Below are 21,027 nucleotides of genomic sequence, written 5' to 3'. Positions count from 1 at the left end.
AAAGCTATTCAAGCATATATTTCTGTGGAAATATCACTCTACACAAGTACACGTTTTACAGGGTGCAGAATCCCGCCCCGTATTACTGGGTGAGATTCTGCAAAGGGTAAAACTGCACTCAGTAATACCACTTGGTTTTCCAGCCACAAAATCCGGTGGAATATGAGACTGAACAGGTTCTGGACACTGGAAAAAAAATGGAGTAACAGTTCTTCAATGCCACGTTTTTAGCCATTCCAGGGCCAAAACTTACACTCACCCACAAATAGCTTGTTAATACTTCCTGGTATTGGTATTACCAGGTCCGCTATTATCACTACATTTTTACTGGTAGACTCGTAATGGGGCTGAAAGGGATTCATGTTAAGAGGTACAGCAAATGCACACATTTCTGTGTAAATTAGAAATGAAGACCTACCATAGACTTGTATATTGAAAAGTTTATTGTCCACTCCAGCTCGATTAGATGCCACACAGGTATATGTTCCAGCATCCGACACCTGGGCACGCACAATTCTGAAAATTGAACCACAAAAGGTAAGAAACAGCAGTTTAATAATGAAATACATAATTAGAGCATGATCCAGAAATGTGTGCCAAGGAGTGGAACACCTCTTGCGTGGTTCCATGTCTCTCCCCTAAATGACTGCCTCTGCCTTAGGTCTGTGGTCGGATACTGTAGGACCAATAAATTACACAAGTCAGGAAAAGGTCACTCAGATTGGTATTGGTGTGGTGCCACATTGGTGTAGGGATATTTCCAGAGTGGTAGTGCTGGGTGCAGCCGGGGGCTTAAACCAAGATGAGTCCTTAATAAATGTGTACCAGCAAGCTTTATACCAGGATTGTCTTATATTTACCTACACAAAGGTTAGAACAGTGGTCAAATACGTTTGTGCTCATATTCTCCTAAATTGGCAGTAAAGTCATATTTAATTCAGGGTAACAAATAAAACAGAAAACTCTTTAAACCACCACATTAGGACAATCACTGACTGTGCATCAAATACCAGGCTGCAAAGGAGGGAACCTCTTTCTTGTACTCAACACTTGTAGGGACTCTGGTATGTTTTTATTAAATGTCTATTCACTACAAACTTCTTAAGACCATATTGCCAGTCAGCCGGTAACTGGATGTAGAAATTCAAGCACTGTAGGTACTGATTTCTCCATTAACTCCAATTACAGCCATTCTGAGTGTAGTCTTGTGTCAACCGAATTAAAAAAATAACCTATATAGACAAATAAGCTCTAGTTCTTCTAATAATAACAACACTGTCTACTCTTAATCACTGACAGTAAGCAAATATTTCCTTGCTAAATAGGATTGATTGGAAAAATAAAAATATAATGGCATGAAACAGGATCGGAATAGACTATTTGGCCATCGTAAAACAATATAACACCTCAGTAAATAGTCACTTTTGACACCGAAAGAATCACTCCATGTTATGAACTCACCGAAGGACCTGTCCGGCAGACAGTAATCTGATTTGCGATGATATGGGAAGTGGAAGCCCGTTCTTTAACCAGTTTATCTGTGGAGGTGGTGAACCAGCGGCCACACATTCAACATTTATTGACGTGTCTAAGATGGCAGTCAGCTCCAGAGGTTCCTTTTTGTTATTAAGGATGGCTGGTGGAACTAAATAGGATTATAATTTAAGGAAATTATGAAATGCAAAAATGGTGTTTCACATACTAAGCAGTTTCAAATGAAGTGTGTTTGCAGATGTCTCTAAATCCCTTGTTGAGATGAAACTATCTGCTGAAATACCAATGCCTACATCACAAACTTTAACAGTGTGCTATCCAATACCATGCAATTTACTACAAAACCACCAATATCACATAAAGATGGTATATGCATACCTGCACACATATTATCTGCAGCGTTCATGTGCAATCATGCATACACTGTATCATGTAGGGCTTAATGGGTTACCTTATGATCTGGTGGCTGGTGTTATTGAAGATGGATATGTGCTGAATCAGGAATATGTACATGTGTACTCCTGCAGAGCCTATCTACCATTGTGCTATTCGGAATGTGAAAAGGAGGGCCTGTAAAGCCTCTTTCTGCAGCTAAAATAAAGAACACACCTCCCAGTATTGAAACATTCCATCAAACAAAATAGCCTAAAAGGTTTTTCTCTGAACCAGAGACTAGAACCATCGTAAAGCGAATAGCAAAGAAAATAAAATGATTGAGAAAGAAGGCTACCTATCTGTAACCTTAGCTCACAATAATCTATATCTTCCTTTTTTTAAACAGCAGAACATTTCTTACTTAAGTGTGAGAATCTGGTTGTGAACATCCAGCACCTGTTGTGAGATATTCTACTCTTTTAAATACCAAAGAAATCCCACCATGGATCACCATCTGTTCCAAGATCTTTCCAAATCATCTATGTTAAGTGTGAGCATCTATATGAGAAAACTGCAGCTGGCTCCAAGTGCAAAGGAATAGCATCAGCCCCCTTTGTAAAGCCTTTACATGTGTGCAAGCCTATTGTGTACTCACCATAAACATTGAGGTTGAAAATACGGTCCTCTTCTCCAGCAGGGTTAATCGCCACACATGTATACTTCCCGACATCTGAAAGCAGAACACCTAGGATGTTCAAGGTGCTGCCATCTGGTGTTATTCTGTGAAAAAGATTCCACACAAATTGCTAAGTACTCGGCTATGAGAAATTCCCCTATTGAATGAATAATTAGTTTTGACAAATTCCCTTCTTGAGTTTTTTCCCTGTTTTCAACATCAAGGAAAGCATGTCCGACTTTGCTACCTTTGGTTGTTTTAGTACTGACAAAATAATTCTGAGGTGCATGTCTTTGATCTAAGCGGTTGCATCATCAGTTTTCTTTTTTTAACTGCTGCTATATTCATTTTAAAAGTATTGAAATTGTGCAGAGTTCAGTCTCTTAGGCTAAGTCAGCAGTACACCTCAGGCTTTCAGTCTTGGAACCTGCTTTTATAGAATGTGTGCCATCAGCAAAAAATAGAGTGATTACTAGCCCCTCCAACCCAAAAACACAAAATGTGTGAGGAATGTAAGATTTTAACCCAGGACGTCCAAGCTGAATACAATTTTATCTAGGCATATCCAAATGTGAATCTACTCAAATATGCCACTCGCACTGACAGTAATGCCATTCTTAGATTTGACACTCAACTACATTTGGTGAGCTTACTAAAATTCTGCAAATTCAGATTCAGTGATTTTTGTCACAATTATGCTCTAATTTCCTTTAGTATGAACATGTTTGTTTAAAATGACCTAAAACGGCAACAGCAATGCAGCGCAATTAAAGATGTGGCTTGAACAAAATAGATACGTTCTGAAAAATACTGAAACACATTCCATGAACGAAAAGTAAAAACAATGTGCTGAAAATGGAGAACAGTCTGTACCATGATGCAAATGCCCTTATGTCAAAACATCTGCCCTCAGTGCCCATCGGTGTCTGTTTTTAATAGTGTACTTTGCAAGTGCACTAATCATTTTAGCTGAATTTTATTTTCATTTAATAATTAAATGATTAACTTAAACTGAACTTTTTGGGTCAAAATTCTCCCAGAAATTCTTACAAATAGTTCTGGCAAGCAATAACGCTTAAGCGGATAATGTACAAGATCTATTTTGAAATAAAATATCTTTTTGGACCAGATGAGGAAATACAAGAAATGGAAATCACTGAGGAAATCATTAATGCGGATGAAAAAGGAAAGCATTCCTTCCACCTTGTTTGTGAGAAAGTGCCATCTTTCTTGCACTGGTATGCCCCCACTTTCTTTTGAACTGCTGATGTGCTTTGACTGAGTGTGCTCTGGGTTCCTGCCAACCAGGTACCTAGGGCCTGTGTTCCTTCCCTAAAAACTGTGTTGAAACTAAAACCCAATTGGCATCTCTGGCCACCTATCAGCCCCTAGTAAGTGGTACCCTAGGTGCTAGGTCTCCTCCCCCAGGATGGGCAGGGGAAGCTTCAAAGGCATGCCGCCTCTGTGAGATTCTCCAGACAATTTTCTGTAACCAGCAACTGGCCCCCACCAGTTCTGACCCCCACTCTGGCGGGAAAACTGGCAGTAAAACTACGTCAGGCAAGAGGGTGTGCCAACCTGTGCCAACCCTCCCCTCAGGTGGCGGAGACGAGGTAAAGCACGACCCCAGGCTCCGGCCATCTTGAAGATGGGGAGCCCTGCCCAATCACAGCTAGGCTCCTGACCCCCTCCCACAGGAGAGGAGCAGGCTAGGTGGTGTACCCACCCCAGGACAGGGACCTATTGGTCCCTGCCCTTGCCCTACCTGTAACGCCCCTAAATTCATTATTTAGGGGCTCCCTGAACCTTACTTCCTTAGATTCCAAAAAGAAAAGAAGAAAGAAGACTAAGAGGAATAGGACCCGCCGTGCAGCTGCTAACAACAGGACGACAACAATTGACTTGGCCCCAGCCCTACCGGCCTGTCGATCCTGGAACCTGCTCCTGCCTAAAGCCCTGCGACTCCTGTGGACGGCAATCTTGGGACACACAATCTTCCCTGCCTTGACCCTCATAAAGCCTGAGACTCCCATCAGCAGAGGATCTGCTGCAACACCCCCCCTGGTGCCAGCCAGGAAGCTCCGGACCAGCCCACTCTGCACCCGCCCAGCCCGTGCCCGAGTGATCCAAGACCACGAGAACGTTCCTCCGGCGACCGGGACCAGAAGTCCAGTGCCCAAAGACCCTCCTCGACGAACCAGACAACACCTGCAGACTCAGAACCAGGGGCCCCCCCAACCGTGACCAGCTGAGGGTAAGCTTTTCCGACACTCAAAGACACCCCTAACCCCGGCACCCTACAACCCCCTGTGCCTCCCTTTATGGTACGTACTTGTGCTCCAAGATTCCAACTTACCTCTCGATGTGCTGGTAGCCCCTGGAGAGTCTCCGCCCCCGAGCCTGCAGCCTTTGTTCCCTTTTTACCTTTTCCGTTAGATAACATTGAGCGCCCGACGGCTCAAAAGCACCCTGCATCCAGCCGCCCAAGTGCCGCTGGCTGTGCCACCTTTGTCCTATCCTGCTTCCCCCTTTGTCCTAAGCAAGTGTCCAGGAGCCCAGCTCCCACAGCAGCGTGACCTGTTAGCCAGCAGCCACCAACCGGAGGCCCCCTGTCCCCCATTGGATAACATTGGGCCTAACTACCACTGCACCCGGCCGTCCCTGCGCCGCTGAGGGTTACCCAACTGTTCCTACCTGACACTGGGGGACCCCTGAGTGTACGCCCAGAACCACAACTTCACCAGCCGAGTACTCAACAGGAAACCGGTAACTCACTTACCTGCCATGAAATAACATTGACTGGTTTGACTCGAAAAATCTTTTAAGTGTCTACTTTTGAAAACTTAAAATATTCATATAAAATCATCCAAATTCCGAAATACTCACCTGTGATCAGGAGAGGAGCCAGTACTGTACCCTGTAGCCAAGTACTGAACCGCAAATGTAATCCCTAGCGGGTTTACTAGTAACTTGTATTTTCTCCATAGGAACCTATTGTCTGCTTTTCTATGAAATTTCTTTTGTGTCTACTTTTGAAAACTAGAAATATTCTTAAAAAATCATACGAAATACTGAAACGTAATTACTTACCTTTTTTTAAGTTGAGACCCCAGTGCTGGCCCCAGGAGCCCAGTACTGGATTACAAAAGTAACAAGATCGAGCTTTACCTGCAAGCTGAATTTTCTCCCATTGGATAACATTGCCAGATTTCTGTTGAAAAGTTTTTAAGTGTGAACTTTTAAAATAGCTTTTTATTCCTGAAAAATCACTACAATACCTAAAACGTTTTTGCGAAACTGTTTTCAGCTTAGACCCCAGGACTGAACCTAGGAGGCAGTCCTGGAATTACCACAGTAATCTACAAAGTAATCAACTGTGTTTATATAAGGAAATCCATTGAGCTCAATGCTAAATTGTGTGTAGAATTGTGTTGCCAACTGCAACCCCTGACCTATTGTATTTGCAAAGTTTATTGCCTTTCTGCAAAGTACTCATCTGTGACCTCTCATATTGAGAACAGTATATTTTGATACCTGTTGGTTCTAGAAATAAAACAACTATATCTTTTGATATAAAAACAATTGGCCTGGAGTTCAGTCTCTGAGTGTGTAAAACCTTTTGCTGACTGAGTGTGTACAACAAATGCTTTACACTGTCCTCTGGTACTGCCTTACTGCTCGACCAAGCTACCACTTTAGAGAGTAAGGTCACACCTGGCTTTAACCTCTGTTATACCTCTGGGGTTTGTGAACTCTATACACACTGTACCTTATTATATATAGCCACTTTTCACATTGTTACATATAGAACTAAAGATGCGTAAAAGTGAATTACGAGGATGTTTTTTTTTCACAGAGGGGCTCTGAATGACATCAAAGTGACAACGAGAGCGAAGTTCAAGTTGTCTCTGATGGACCTCAGTATCACATGGTGAAAAACATCACCATGATTAACTTTTTACCCATCTAAAATGTTATGCTATGTATGCCCTCCCCCCAATCTACTGCCCCTCATTTTCAACTGCTACGCAGTGGCAGAGGAGTAATTTGGGAGCCATACCTAACGCGGCCTCTGCAATGTATTTAATTATCAAAGGTTAAGAAATAAAGAAAAAAAACCTTACTTGCCATCCTTAACCAGCCCCCAGCACCTTCCCTGCCTTTATTCTTTTATCTGCAGCTGTGCTTTCTGCTTTCATTCAAAGCAGACAAGCAGAGCAGCACTGTCAGGCTCTCAGAGAGCCCTGTCAGTCTTGCCTTAAAGCCCTTTCTGATGTTGCAATACTGGGAAACAGGTTTTGTTATCAACTGTTGCTACGTCACCGCAGTGAGGTATCAGATTCAGAAAGTAATGTAAACGATAGAGGCTCTCTGTGAGAGTCATATATAAGAAATGCAAAATTTCCTATGGCACTTGAATTAATAAGGATGGGATATCCATCTCATTTGTGACAAAGTACCCATCTGCCAAACTCTAAAATAGCCCAGAAGTAGGGGTGGTTCAGGGCAGAGTTAGTTGAGCAGCAGGGCAGTTTATAAGAGTAGCAGGAGTGGAGATAGGTAGATTAGGGAAAAAGAAGTGAATGGTTGAGTGCAGGAAATACAGTGAGCAGGGATAGGGTTTATGAGAGGGACATTAAGGAGGAAGGGAAGGTTCAAGGAAAAGGGGGCGCTGAAGCACAGTCTCTTTATTTGGTGCAATGGCAACTGTTTATGGGAGATTCATGCTGGTGAAGGTCTGGTGATGTATCATCAGCCATGGCCCATGCAGGTAAGAGTGTTGGGGTGGTGGGGCCAGTGGGAAGGGGGCTCGACAGATGACGACGAGGGAAAATTATTTATTTATTTAATTTTCCCTCATCACCGTCATCTGAAACCCCCCCCCCCCCCCCCCCCACCCCACCCCTCCACTCAGCCCTACATCTCTTACCTGCATGGGCCACGGCTGTGTATCTTGGACCAACTCACACAACATTAATAATGCAAACTGGCTGTAATTATAGCATATGTGTTCACATGCTTCTTGTGTTTGTTTATACAATACATAAAATATTTTCTTCTGTGTCAAGATATCCCTAGAAGAATGTGAGCAGTCTGCATTCCACTTTCATTTTCATCCTTACCAAGTATTAAGAAAAATAAATTTAAAATGATTTATAAGCAAATATAAGCATATGATAAATCAGTGAAAGTGTTTAAAGTGAAACTTAAACCAACCTTATCCTTTCCGAATCACCAGTGTTAATGGCTTTTCCATCCTTAAGCCAATGAATGATAGGTGAAGGAGTCCCATCGGCTTGACACACCATTTGAATATCTTCTCCCAGGAGCACACTCTTTTCACTGGGCATATCAGAGTCCTTAACGCTTGGCGGAACTAAAAAAAAGAAGCGACAATCGAGTATGGTCCATTTCTTAGAGAAATGTGCAAAAAGATTTATGATTCTGCTATTATTAATGTATGTTTTGGAATGTCTCTTGCAACAGTGATTTTTTTTATTGTTCAACATATTTCATCGGTAAAATAGCTGACAAAACTCCATCAAACTCCACGAGCCTAATAGAGGATGCAACATCGCTCTCTTATTCAACTCCTTAGAGAGAATGCTGTATTTAGTATTTTTTTCTATTTGAAAATACCACTGATTCCTAAAAGTTCTTCCACAGGATCTGCAGGTATATTTTCAGCAAACTGATCTCCATCAAGTGGGGGGGAGATCTCTAATACGGCAGTTGGCAGGCCTCCAGCTGAAATGATAGTGTTATTATTCCTCTGTAAAAATATTCATACCCACAATGTGGCTGTGCCTTGCTTCTAGGATCAAAGGTGTTGTTATAAAGGTATTATGTTGTAGCAAAGCCTGCAGCTCGCAAAATCACACAGTTTTATGATTCAAGAAAATGCCTTTCTGACTTACACAAGGTCCACTGTTACCCTTTCCGAATTACAATTAGGAGGGGTAGTGAAAGGGAAATGTGTTTCTTATTAAGAATTCAGGAAATTGTTTATCAGTGATTTGTAAGTATAATGGTGACCGAAACCCATTGGTGAGTTATGGACTCCCAGTGGGAGTGGTAAATGATTCACAAAGTGGATCACTACAAGCTCACCCCAATGTCTTCCCTGCCCATTGAATTTTTTTTTTTAATCAACACCAGTCCTATTTGAACTTGCAATATTTCCCACAATAAAGTCAATATTTAATTCCTACCTCACATTCCAAAAATCTTTTTCTTTATCCCTTAACTTAACCTTCAAAGGTCATCTTTATGCCACCCATTTCATCACCCTTTTCCACACTTCATATCCCTCTGCTGCAGCAGTCCACTCCACTTCACCCAAAGTGATTTTCCTGATCCCCATCGCACCTTCTTCTGGTAGAGGAGAGGTATGTTAATTACCCCAGAGGCTGCCAGAAGGTAGATAACTGAGCATATGAAGGTCATTTGGAAAAAGGATTACTAAGGCAGGAAGGGAAGTTTTAAGGTAGCCCAAGATAGATATTAGGGTAGATGTGCTGTTTATAGAGTTTCATAAGTGCCCCAGGAACAAGGTAGAAGTAACTAGAGATGCACTGCAACCACCTGTACCATTTCCTGTTATATCTTGAAAAACGTTATGGTTTATTTTATTTTATTTTAAGGTTTTATAGAGCGCCGACCAGACCCGTGAGGGTATCAGAACGCTTTACAGGTTTGAGGGTGGCATACAAAGCATTAGGAAGGGAAGGAACAGTTGGGTAAGATGTGGGATACATTATACATTATACAAGAAAAGCACGCAGTTTAAGGTCCAGGCTACAAGCAAGATAAAATGACAAGAATAGGAAGAAACTTATGAAAGAAGGCCTGCAGTCTCAACTCTTGAGTGGGATGCCCAGGGGTGCAGTATTAGGTATCCTTCGCAGAGCAGTGGATGATATCAAGGTGGAGGGTGGAAACAAGTCACTAGAGTGATTGCGATGTAGTCATCAGATGAGGTATTTGGTTAGAAGTCATGAGTACTGTAGCTTCCTAGGGGCAAATGGTGGCTGTGAACCTGGGGATAATAATCCTGGGGAAAAAGGCTGTTATAGAACCCATTCTTTCTCTATGAATTGAAAGGTTGAAATCTCACCTGCTTCCAGAACCAACTTAGTAACATTGCTTTGAGAAGCTCCAAAAAGAGCAAAATGTGTATCAGGAACTACACTTAATCTATTTGTTGTATTTCAATTCCTCATTTAGGCTCCACCATTTTGCTCGGCACCATTTCGGCTGCTTATTATGTGATGCGAAGGAATTGCTAGTCAAATGAGGTTTGTTTTTATAAACTGCTAGTTACGTTTTTTAAGCTCATTAGATTTTTGGCTAAGTGTTTTTATTCTTTATATACTAAAACTGTTGGTCCCGATTGAATAGCCGGCGGTAGGGTCAATTGTTATTGTTTTGGTATAGAGAACTACAGGTTCCTTTTTAGGACATTTGAATATTCTCATCACATTAGCACTTTAGTTTTCTTTACCGCATGTACCCTGCTCCTCAACTGTTTTTTGTGGCTATTTTACAAAGCTAGTTCGGACTCATGTGGAGTACACACCAGCCCAAAACTATGTTTCCTTCAACTAATTTGCTTATTTAGGCTCCACCATTTTGGTTGGCGTTCTAGCTACTCATGCACAAGCAGGACTTGGAATATTTGAAATGTCCAGCTGCACAGCCATGCAGCGGATGCATGCAGTGGATGCACCACTAGCGCGCCGAAGGTGCCATAGAGCAAAGCCCATCTGCCAGTTTAATCTGAGATTTCATCCAATTGGGTGGTCTCCCTCCAACCACTTTGATAAGGTACTCTCCAGAACATGCTGCAAGAGCTGGGGGTTAAGTGATTGGGCCTCCATAGTGTGCAGTCATTAATTACTCCTCCAGCCCAAGCTCATTGCACTTTTGATGAACATACTGAGTGGGGGCCAACCAAAAATAATTGTACCTCCATTCCACTGATTAAGAGTGCTTTCATTAATGTGCTATCTTTACTCAAACATGCACTAGAAATAAACAAAGTAATTCAAGCTAAGGATTAGAATTTGTTTTTTTATCACTAAAACCTGGACAACGTCTGACTCTGCATTTGATCTGGGTTGTGCATGGTCTATAGGCTTTAAAATTATGCATCTCCCCCATCCTCTATGCAGAGGTGGAGGGCTTGTGATAATCTGAAGGGAGAAGTAAAATGTAAAGCCCTTATACCTGGTTACATTCCACTATGCTGAATTTCTTGCTTTTGTCATACACCTATCCTCGTTGTCGTTTATTGCTGGAGTGTTTTGCTATCACACTCCTAGTCCATCTGCAAATTTTGTTAATTCTTTAAGGGAGCCTAATTCTCCACTCACTTGATCCCATTCACAATCTTTCATTCTAAGTGTTTTAAGTGTTTTAATAATTTTGACTGACAGTTCACATCATTCTTCTACTAGAGACTTAATGGACTCTACGAGTCAGTAGGCTTCTCACAGTTGGTCTCAAAACCAACTAACAAGGATTGCCACACTATTGATCTAATTTTTGCTCCAGAAAGCTTGATGATCAATGGTCATATTCTTCCTCAGGTGTGGACTAAACATTCTCTCATTCTTTTCCATATTTGGCCATTAGCTTTATCATGATTTTGCCCCCAGCCTTGACAATAAATCTATCAGGTCTTGGCCTTGGGCCAAATTAATATGTGAAGCTTTATCCGCTGTTCTCGTTACTAGCCCTGAAATAAGGATGATGAGTACAGCGGTGAAGGACCCTGAGGTCTATCCTTCAAATCACAGCGTATTTGAGGATGCATCTACCTCCTACCATAATCGGATTATCAAGTCTTAGATATTATCCTTCCATATAAGAAGATCTGGACTCGTGTGCAGCCTTACGCATCATGGTAAAATGACAGACCAGCTAAATTAGATTGTAAAAAAGTTGAGTAACAGTGGCGAGTGAACTATTCTCCTGAACTCAAAATTGTATTAAAAACAATACAAAAAACCTAAACACAACTTTCCATGCTGCTAAGGCGGACTGTTATGCTCAATCTATTCTCTCTGCCTCAAATACTATGAAACAACTTTTCTCTGTAGTTCACTCAATTGTTAATCCTTCTTGCTCTTTTCAAGCTAAAGAACATACACAACTATGTGACACCATTTCCCTCTACTTTGAGGAGAAACTCTGCAGCATTCTTTCATGTTTATTACATTTTTCTTCACCTACTCCTCAATCTGAGTTATCACCAAGCCTGAATTATTCTTCCGACATTATGCAGTCTTGGGTTGTTGAGAATACGCGTCCAACTATTACAACTTTGGATGTACCCAATGCCAATGAATTTTTTGAATCTTGACAACTCTATTTCTTCGGGATCACAATTAAATCCTCTACCTCCAAATTTCTGGAAGAAGGCCTCAACCTGCCTTGCTAAACCTTTTTATCTTCATGCAATCTTTCTTTATCATCAGGAGCTGTACCCTCAGATTGGAAAAAATACATGGTGGCCCTACTGCATAAGAAACCCTCTGCGGACACTGCAGTTTTAAGCAATTTTAGGTCAAAATCTCTTTTCCGGTAAAAATTGTAAAGAAATTCATCAATACCATCATCTCTGACTTTCTTGAAAGTAACAATTTACTTGACCCAGCTCAGTCAGGCTTTTGCCCAGCTCACTGTACTGAATCTGCCTTGGTTGCTGCTTTAGATGATCTCAGAAAGGCAGCAGACAATAGCCTCTTTATTGCCTTAATACTTTTAGACTTGTTTGCTGCCCTTGATATAACAAACCATGACATTTTGTTCTCAGGGCTGGTGGAAATTATTACCCAGGGCACTGCCCTTGAGTGGTGTAAAATTTATTTAGAAGGCAGACCACGAGTAAATCATCTTCCAACTTTTCAATCTGGGTGTCGGAAGGTGGAGCATGTTGTGCCTCAGGGCTCTCAGCCGTACATTAATTAATATTTATCTGAAACTCTTGACTAAATTGATCTGTAGTCACATAATCAATTTTTCATGAATTATGCTGATGACACGCAAATATTTTTGTTAGTTGACCATTATAGTCCTCTATCCTTAGAAGCTTTCCATAATTGCCAATGGGACATCTCACGATGGTTAGGGTTGAATTCATTAAAGTTCAATAGTGTTCAATCCTATGTTGTGCCATAAGTAGACCTTCTATTCCTTTAACAGTAAACATTTAGCCACTACCCAGTAATATGACCCCCAAAGTTTCTCTAATAGTTTGCAACCTTGGCATATACATGGATATATTTCACTCTGCACTCAAAGAAAGAAGCTTTCTTCTACCTGTTTTATTTTCCTTAACGCGGTCTTTCGGCAAAATCTTGTCATTTCTCCTGACCATCCATTCACTAGTAATTCAGTCACTTATATTAGGTCGACTGGATTCTTGCAATTTCTAGGTGCACCTGACTATCTTATTAAGCAGCTAAGTCGCATTCAGAAAGCAGAGGCAAAGTTAGTATTGTCCCACTTTCGTTACCGATCTTCATCAGCCACCATGGGCAAATTACACTAGTTACCAGTGTTTAAAAGGATCAAGTTAAAATCCCTATGCATAGTGCATAAAACAATCTGTCTTGTAGGGCCGAGGTACCTACCATAATCTATTATCCTGTAGGAAGATATTGAAAACGTGGTTCTTCACACTGTAGACTACACATCTGGCTAGACCTCTTGTGGGTTTTTTCAGTTCCCATCAAATAGCAGATGGTTATTAGTGCCAGGACACCACCTCTTGTAACAGTTGCACAAGGAACAAGGAGCTGATATGGCCCTCTAAGCCAAAAAACTGAGCATAATGCTGTTGGGAAAGAGGAACTGTATGAAACAAACGTCCTGGCCCATAGCAAGACTGAAAACAAAGGCAGGGCTCTTTAATTCATGATCTGCACCTGTAATAGATTTGCTGGCCTGATGGTGGTTGCAACCCATTCAGAATTTTGGCAGTGCCTATTATACCTTGGGGAAAGTTAGTGTTAGATATCATGGGACCTTTTGATACATTAGTAATCAGTGAAGCGTTTTATTTGTTGAATAAGGAGAATAAAGTTCTAAGTGGCAGTGTTGGTAAAGGGGCTTAGTACTATTACCACAGTTACTATGATTGAGTTTTTAAAAGAGGAATTTGTTAGATGAATTCCTGAGGTAATTATCACTGGTAATGGTACACAGAAGGTTTCCTAAGAGAGGAGGGAATTATTGTAAAGTGTGGCTTTAGTACATCAAAGAACTGCATTTTTTTCTCCCCAAGCAAATGCGCTGGTTGAACAAATGAAGCCAGTGTAAAAAAAGAAAATATACAGATGGCTTTGGTGGTTGGGATTCAGGTGAAATTTGCTCTTAACAGAAAGTTGTGAGTCCTTCATAGAGTACCCAAAACTGCAATAGGGGTATCCCCATTCCAGTGCTTAAAGAAGAAAATTCTTGAAAGTAAAATGCCACTGTTTTGTCCGGAATGAGGGGACTGGAAGAGCGTGGAAGAGGGTTAGCAAAACAAGAAAAACACCGACAAATATCCAATCTATTATAAAAGGTATGGTGAATTCAAGAAAACCAGGGAAAGATATTGGAAGTGTTGAGATTTTATTAGTGAAATGAATGTGGTAGGATGTGCAAACTAAAGTACTGTGAACCTCTGATGATAGTGGCAGTGAGGAAGAATGGGGTGATACAGAAAAATGGGGAGCCTTGGAGAATTTATAGGATATGTAGAAGTGATGTGTGTGGAAGGAAAGCCAGGAAAGTGTAGGAAAGAATCATGAATAAATATTATCCAAAGGCACCAAGAAATTAAGGGATCCTAGTAGGTAGAAAGATTATGTCAAGTATTAATGTATGCATTGATATTGCATTTATATTTTTAGTCGACCTAAACATTGAAAATAGTATGCTGTACATAATTACATTTCCTATCGAGGAATTTACATCATTACTATATTATATTGATTATCTAAGTTTTTCATTTTTTATATCTGTGCTGTAAGACGTGCTACATTATGATTCACTATTGTGACATTTTAATTACTACTTGGCGAACAAAGAAGGATGTGTTTATGGTCTCTGTTATTAGGGGTGTAACATCGGGCCTTGAAGCCCCTGCTGTGCATGGGGCCCTTCTCTTCAAGATCCCCAACTAAACCTGAGGATTATTGTAGGACATCTGTCTTTTCTGCGTGGTCACCCAGATGTTGTGCCAATTGCTGGACCCTATTTTTTTACGGCTTTTGAGCTCTGTCTATTTTAACCCTGTTATCCAGTAGCCAAGTGCCTGTGCTCCCTTTTAAATATGATTGAATTGGCATACTCCTAAATGGTATATTTAACTTGCCTAAAAGTCCATAGTATATCATATGAAACGTGGCAAGGCCTGGAAGTTACTAGTAGGAAGCAGCACCTACTGTGCCATCCACAGTAGTGGCAGTGCAAACATGGCTTTAGATCTACCATTTTAGCCTGAATGTGCGTTGCAAGCTGTCAAAATAAACCCTTTTGATGGGTAAAAACCTTTCTTTTAAATATTACCAAGTCATCCCTGTGTAGTGCCCTGACAACTTTCTGTAGGGTGCCCGGCATTTTTCCTTACCCCACTGTGTGCTATCTAAATAGTTGAAAGCTTAGGGAAAAATGGAATCATGCATGTTACATAATATAATATACTAAGATATCAGTTTATAAAATGCTGGAGTTTGAAAGAGGGTTTTAGTTGCTGCTGACGCTTTGGGCAGGATTTGGGGATATCTGCGTTAACTAATCAAGCCCACTGCTTCTCACAACATCCTTATCTGCTGCTAGATTACTAAACTGAGCAGCATACATTTTGTTAGATAAAATCTGATTTTACAAGCAGAGACTTAGCCCCTGTGAAACAGTGCTCTGAGCTCTAAATAGGAAAGGTGAATCACAAGTTTGGCTGGGCAAGAGCACTAAGGATTTACAGTAGTGCGCCTGCCCTGAAAGCTCTAAATAAGGCTCTACATTTTCACTTGTTACCATGGCATACACCTAGTTAGTTATAGCGATAAGGACATATGAACTGATACTTAAATCAGAATTAGAATGGATAACATTGCTTTTTTGGGGGGGATGTCTGTGCATATATAAATGCACTAGATTTCCACAATGTGTTTAAATATATACAACTGCTGATGTAAGCGTTATCATGCACTGAATTTACCATGACGCATTGGGGCAAATTGAGAGTTGGGATGGGAGGCAATGTGCTCCCACCCTCTTTTTGTATGACAAGGCTCCCTTGACCTATTTAGATGACAAGCTTGCTTTGATGCACCTGCACTCACTGAGTGGTACAGAGACCTGAGTAGATTTTGAGCAGCATTTACAGCACCCCCAAAATGACTTGTTGGTCTCTACTGATAAAGAAATGAATCCTGAACACACATGTCTAGAGTTACAAAGCACAGGCTGCATCATGAAAGGTGAAAAAAAGAAAGACCACTACATTGGTGTTTTTTGGGGGGATGGCTGTGCATATATAAATGCACTAGATTTCCACAATTTTGTTTAAATACATGCTACTGCTGATGTAAGTGTTAGCACTGCATTTACCATGATGAATTGGGCCAATTGAGCACTGGGTTGTGAGGCAGTTTTCTCCTACCCTCCTCCTGTTTGAAAAGGCTACCTTGAGCTACTGAGCTGATGAGCTTGTGTCTCCTCAGTACCAGTGAGTGGCACAGAGACCTGAGTAAACTGTGGGCAGCATTGCCAGCAACCCTTAAAACAACTTGGTGCACTCTACTGATGGAGGAATGAATCCAGAAACACGTGTCAAGAGTTACACAGCACAGACAAAGGAGAAAAAATAAAATATTACTATTAAAGTAAGTGTTATCATGCACTGCATTTACCATGATGCATTGGGGCAAATTGAGTGCTGGGTTGTGAGGCAGTGTGGTCCCACCCTCCTTATGTTCAAATATTTTCACTTTTCAGAGGATTTGTTTTTAATGGAAAAGTGCAGAAAGTATGAACATATATGCATGACCCACCATGAAAAAGCAATGCTGTACCTCTGTCACGCACCTTGTATGCTGAGGATATATCGCTTCTGTGCTTTCCCTTCGATGTTGGAAGCAATGCATGTGTAAGTTCCACTATCTGCTTGCTGTGACCGGGCAATCTGTAGTTTGTTGCCCCCAGACAAAATATGAATTTCAAGAGAGTTTGAATTATCTGTAAGTACAAAGGTTTAAGATAAAAATGTGGATTGTTTCGAACCCAAAGAGACAAAACAACTGCAAAATAATATAGAAAAGTGAACTCATATCAGTGAAACTGTTCAGCAGCATTACACTCTCCTGTGCCAAGACATAGCACGCACTTACAGTTAATACCCTATGCAGTTACAATTCCATCCAATCAAAACATTCGATTCCCATCTCATCCTACACTGTTTACTTCTGCTTTACAAAAACTCTACTTTTGGAGAGTGTTATCTTCAAAATGAAGCGTTTGACAAAGACGACTGAGCTGTGAACCATTTAACCCCTTAATTTTAAACATCAAGATAATGTTCCAGACCTAGAAAATGTACAGTAAGTTTGTTACTGGCAATTCCTCTCTTGAGCCTTAGAAGCATTACTGTAAGCTGTCATAATGTGTACTGATAATAATGCACATTTCCCACTGTTTCCAAAAATGTCCCCAGAAGCTATTTGCAGCTTGGTGAAGCTTGCAGTAATGATTGGTGGAGACAATGTTCCTGTTGGTTAGTCTTCAAAATCTCTGCATATGTTTGAAATATTGTGGACATTGTAGACTCCATTTTTAGACTCCATTTCCATGTAACATATGTTTAAACATCGGGTCTGAAATATGTATTCAGTATGGGAATACATTTGTGCCAGAATTAGCATTACCGCAATGATTCATATTATCTATCATAGGACTAGGACTGGCACAAGAATTTATTAGCTCGAGGCTAATTCCCATAATTACTCCTCAAGTTCTCTTTATAAACAGACAAAAATGCAATGTTGAGCCTTATGCTGCCATTGCTCACCACAACTACATGGTGTCATATAGCCGTATGAAAGAATCAGCTGAAAATAAAATTAGAAGTTGCTACAATACCTTTCAATGTCACACAGATCTTTTCAAGATGATATCATTTTTCAAGGATGCAAGTATTATTTGCATACACATAAAAATTCACATAGAGCTCCGGATTCACATTGAGCTCTGCTTAGCTGTAGAAAATGCTCCATACTTGCCGGAGTCCTGTTGATGGCCTCAAGACGTGAAATCTTTCTTCGATCTAATAACATGTAACTGTATGGAAGAAGCTGGACGCCTTAGTTGCTTGTAAACAGTTTAGGACACCCTACACTGACTGATATGATTCTAGAATAGAAGCAACTGAAAATTACCTATTGGATGGCCGTTCTTTAGCCACGTCAACGTTGGTGGGGGAATCCCTGCAGCATCACACGTGAAGGTTACAGGGTTGCTGATGGTCTCAATGACATGCTCTTCTTCCGGTCCATCAATATTGGGAGGCACTAAGATCATTGTATGAGAGGACAGAAGAGCTGAATAAGTGATGGTATCATGGGCACGCGGATGCAGTCGGGAGAGGTCAGGAACTTACCGTGTACATTGAGATGGAAGTTCTTATCATCCTGCCCTGCAATGTTGGTAGCTTTGCACACATACTGGCCTGTGTCGGACACCTAAAAGAAAGTAGACACAAACAGATTTTGTTATGCACCATTTCAATGTTCAAGACGAATAATGCTGCTGTCAAAAAGTTTTGAGTTACATTTTGGAAAAGTGCAAGGCCAACATTCAAATAATGAATTTGAGAATATCATAACATTTTGCACACATTCCATTTTGTATTTATATTTTAAATAGCAATGCATAATAATGTTTGTTTTTTATTCATTAGTTGGATAGTTCTGTCTGACACAAACATTATTTAAAGAATTTCGGGCCTTCCAACTTCAAACAGACATTTTCTATCCCATCTATAAGTTCCATACCAACACCTACCACCAGTGAGGTCAATGGTAAGCTTCTGATACACACCATATTCGATCTTTTATTGGCCAAATTTGTTTTAATATAATCTGAGGACTACAATATTTGCTCAGTTTCCCACTGACAATAACTCCTTTACCTCAAGGTAGGATGTTTTAATTGGCAACAAAAGCTGGATGGCGAAAATAGTATTCACCTTTATAGTGTCAAGACTGATCTTGTCATCTTTTAATACATAAGAAGAGTCTCTGCCCTCTCTTCAAAGCCCATTTCTCAACCAAAGTAGAATATCTAAGGTGCTGATTCAAAATAGGTTGCTAATAACTGAGGTATGTATTCCACCTGGCAAAGATCAATTCTAAAATGTGCATCATTTACTGAGTGTGGTAAACACTATCTACTCATGCGGAATTTGGAACACAAGCAATGATTTTGTTTTCCACACCAACTTCTGCATGTATTTCAAATCAGCCTGTTTTCCAAAATGTTGAGGGGTTTGAGCTGTTGAAATACACAAAGGAAAGATTTCAGGAGTTCAGTAATTACTGCAGTAGTCGGAATGCCAATTCCTGTACAAACAGTAGTTTGCATAGGAATCAAAGCTAACTAGCCCAATTATAGTCATTGTCTAGAAGTCAAATTTCAGCGGTGTCTCATACTGCATTCTGAACTCAAGACTGTGATGAGTAGTGCCTGTTAGTATGGCAGGTAGAATGAGCACTGATTTTGACTAATGACCTTTATCAAGTGTGTTTACAGGGGTGAAGAATAAATCTGAATTCCTCTTGCTCGTAGGCTTGATTATGACTGAAAGCAAATCTCTTTGCCCAAATATGATCCAGAACATTGAAAAAATAAAGTTGTTCTTTCCTAGCTCACAGGTTTGTGGTGCATTTTATATGAAGAAGGTGCTGTTTCAAGTCATGCAGGTTACCTCAGCTCCTTTGATCTGTAGCATCTGACCCTCTGCTAAGACCTCTACATTGGCAGACTCAGTGATCAGACGTCCGTTCTTATACCATGTGATTATGGGTGCAGGTACAGCATTCGACTCGCACTCCAGCGTAACTGAGCTCCCTACACGGGAGTTGATGACAGTAAGGGACTCTCCACTTTGATCTTTGATGCTTGGAGGGACTAGGAAAAAACAACACAGTTAACTTGGTTAGAAAGTTACCAAGATCATTTACAGTCATCTACTATCAATGTTAGTGGTTTGATTTTGATGGCCAACCGTAAACCGTTAGAAAGATGCTCTTCTTATTTTCTCCGGCTCTGTTAATGGCGACACATACATATTCTCCACCATCTGAAAGTCTAGAGCGAGGGATTTGCAATGTTCTTCCTCCTGTAGCAAACAAATAGAATAGTTATTAATTTATTTGGGTGAATTGTTGAGTGTCTTCCATCATAGTGAGGTTGCTTCTGGCTGCATCAACTGGTAACACGTTAAAACATGAACATTTGCATTTGTAATATCAGAGAGTTGGTTGTGCTAGTAGAGTCCCACAAAAGATTAAACTGAAGTCTGACAAAAAAGAAAGCTGTGTGCGGCTTTCTGTGCTAACCTTCTACTCTAAGGGGTCCATTAGGATCACGGGCCGATCGCCACCTCCCGTATGGCGGTGGTGATCCTCCCGTGATCCTACCCCGCCCCGCCACCCAATTTCCCCCCGCCATATTACTATGGCGGGGGGACCGCAGCGGACAGAACGACCGTCTGCCGATTTCTGCCCGGTCAAGGAGTTGCCCGGGCGGAAAAGGGTTTAATATGGTGACAACGCCGCCACGGAAAGGCTTGCGGTATTAGGCATTGGGGGCCCGTTGCGGGCCCCCAAGGACTCTGGGGGGTGCACATGGGGGGTACCTATGGTACCCCCCCGCAGTTCCATGCGCGCGGTGCCTGCCATGTTGTGCATGGAAGTGCACAACATGCCTTCCTGGCATTGTGGTGGGCGGTGCTGAGTTCACCGCCCGCCACAATGACAGGAATGCTGGATGCGCCCGCCACTGTTGCGGGCGCATCATAATTGCCCCCACGGGACCCTGCCCTTATGGCGGGCGGTCCCGTTTACCGATAGGGTGGCGGGCTGACAAAGTCCGCCCGTCATCCTATTAGGGCCCTAAGGGTAAGGGGGAGCTTTGTAAGCTGTTGGGCCTTTCACGTCTTCCCTTACATTAACATCTATATTTTTCCGTCACGAATTTGGAGATCTTGGGTCCCACATTGGGATGTACTGAGGGAACAGCATGCATTATTACCCAGAGCCTGATTCCCAAGTAGACCTGGAGTGGCAGGTTGAGCTCAATTTTCATTCTATGTCTGACAAGGAGTCATGAGAGGGCACATGATGCTGGTTTCACATGCCCAGAATATCAATGATCTTGTAACACTTTGCAAGCCAGTTTTGCAGCATTTCAAGCTGTCTAATTTGTAT

The 21,027-nt window shown here is 41.3% G+C and overlaps 1 protein-coding gene across 1 annotated transcript in view; it reads right to left on the bottom strand.

The window, feature by feature from the left end:
• The window catches only part of HMCN1 (hemicentin 1), a 1,183,532-nt gene that overhangs the window by 370,639 nt on the left and 791,866 nt on the right, over positions 1-21,027 (bottom strand). Inside the window, exons 59-67 of the mRNA XM_086956029.1 lie at positions 19,824-19,937; positions 19,524-19,726; positions 18,198-18,279; positions 17,977-18,108; positions 16,631-16,780; positions 7,763-7,922; positions 2,525-2,649; positions 1,462-1,645; positions 419-516 (exon numbers count right to left, since the gene is read on the bottom strand). Of these exons, the coding sequence (XP_086812155.1) occupies positions 419-516; positions 1,462-1,645; positions 2,525-2,649; positions 7,763-7,922; positions 16,631-16,780; positions 17,977-18,108; positions 18,198-18,279; positions 19,524-19,726; positions 19,824-19,937 (1,248 nt within the window). The remainder of the gene's footprint in view (positions 1-418; positions 517-1,461; positions 1,646-2,524; positions 2,650-7,762; positions 7,923-16,630; positions 16,781-17,976; positions 18,109-18,197; positions 18,280-19,523; positions 19,727-19,823; positions 19,938-21,027) is intronic.

The sequence above is a fragment of the Lissotriton vulgaris genome, chromosome 1_1 (assembly GCF_964263255.1).
Source record: "Lissotriton vulgaris chromosome 1_1, aLisVul1.2, whole genome shotgun sequence".
In the NCBI taxonomy this organism is placed as follows: domain Eukaryota; kingdom Metazoa; phylum Chordata; class Amphibia; order Caudata; family Salamandridae; genus Lissotriton; species Lissotriton vulgaris.
This window is presented reverse-complemented; position numbering and strand designations above follow the sequence as displayed.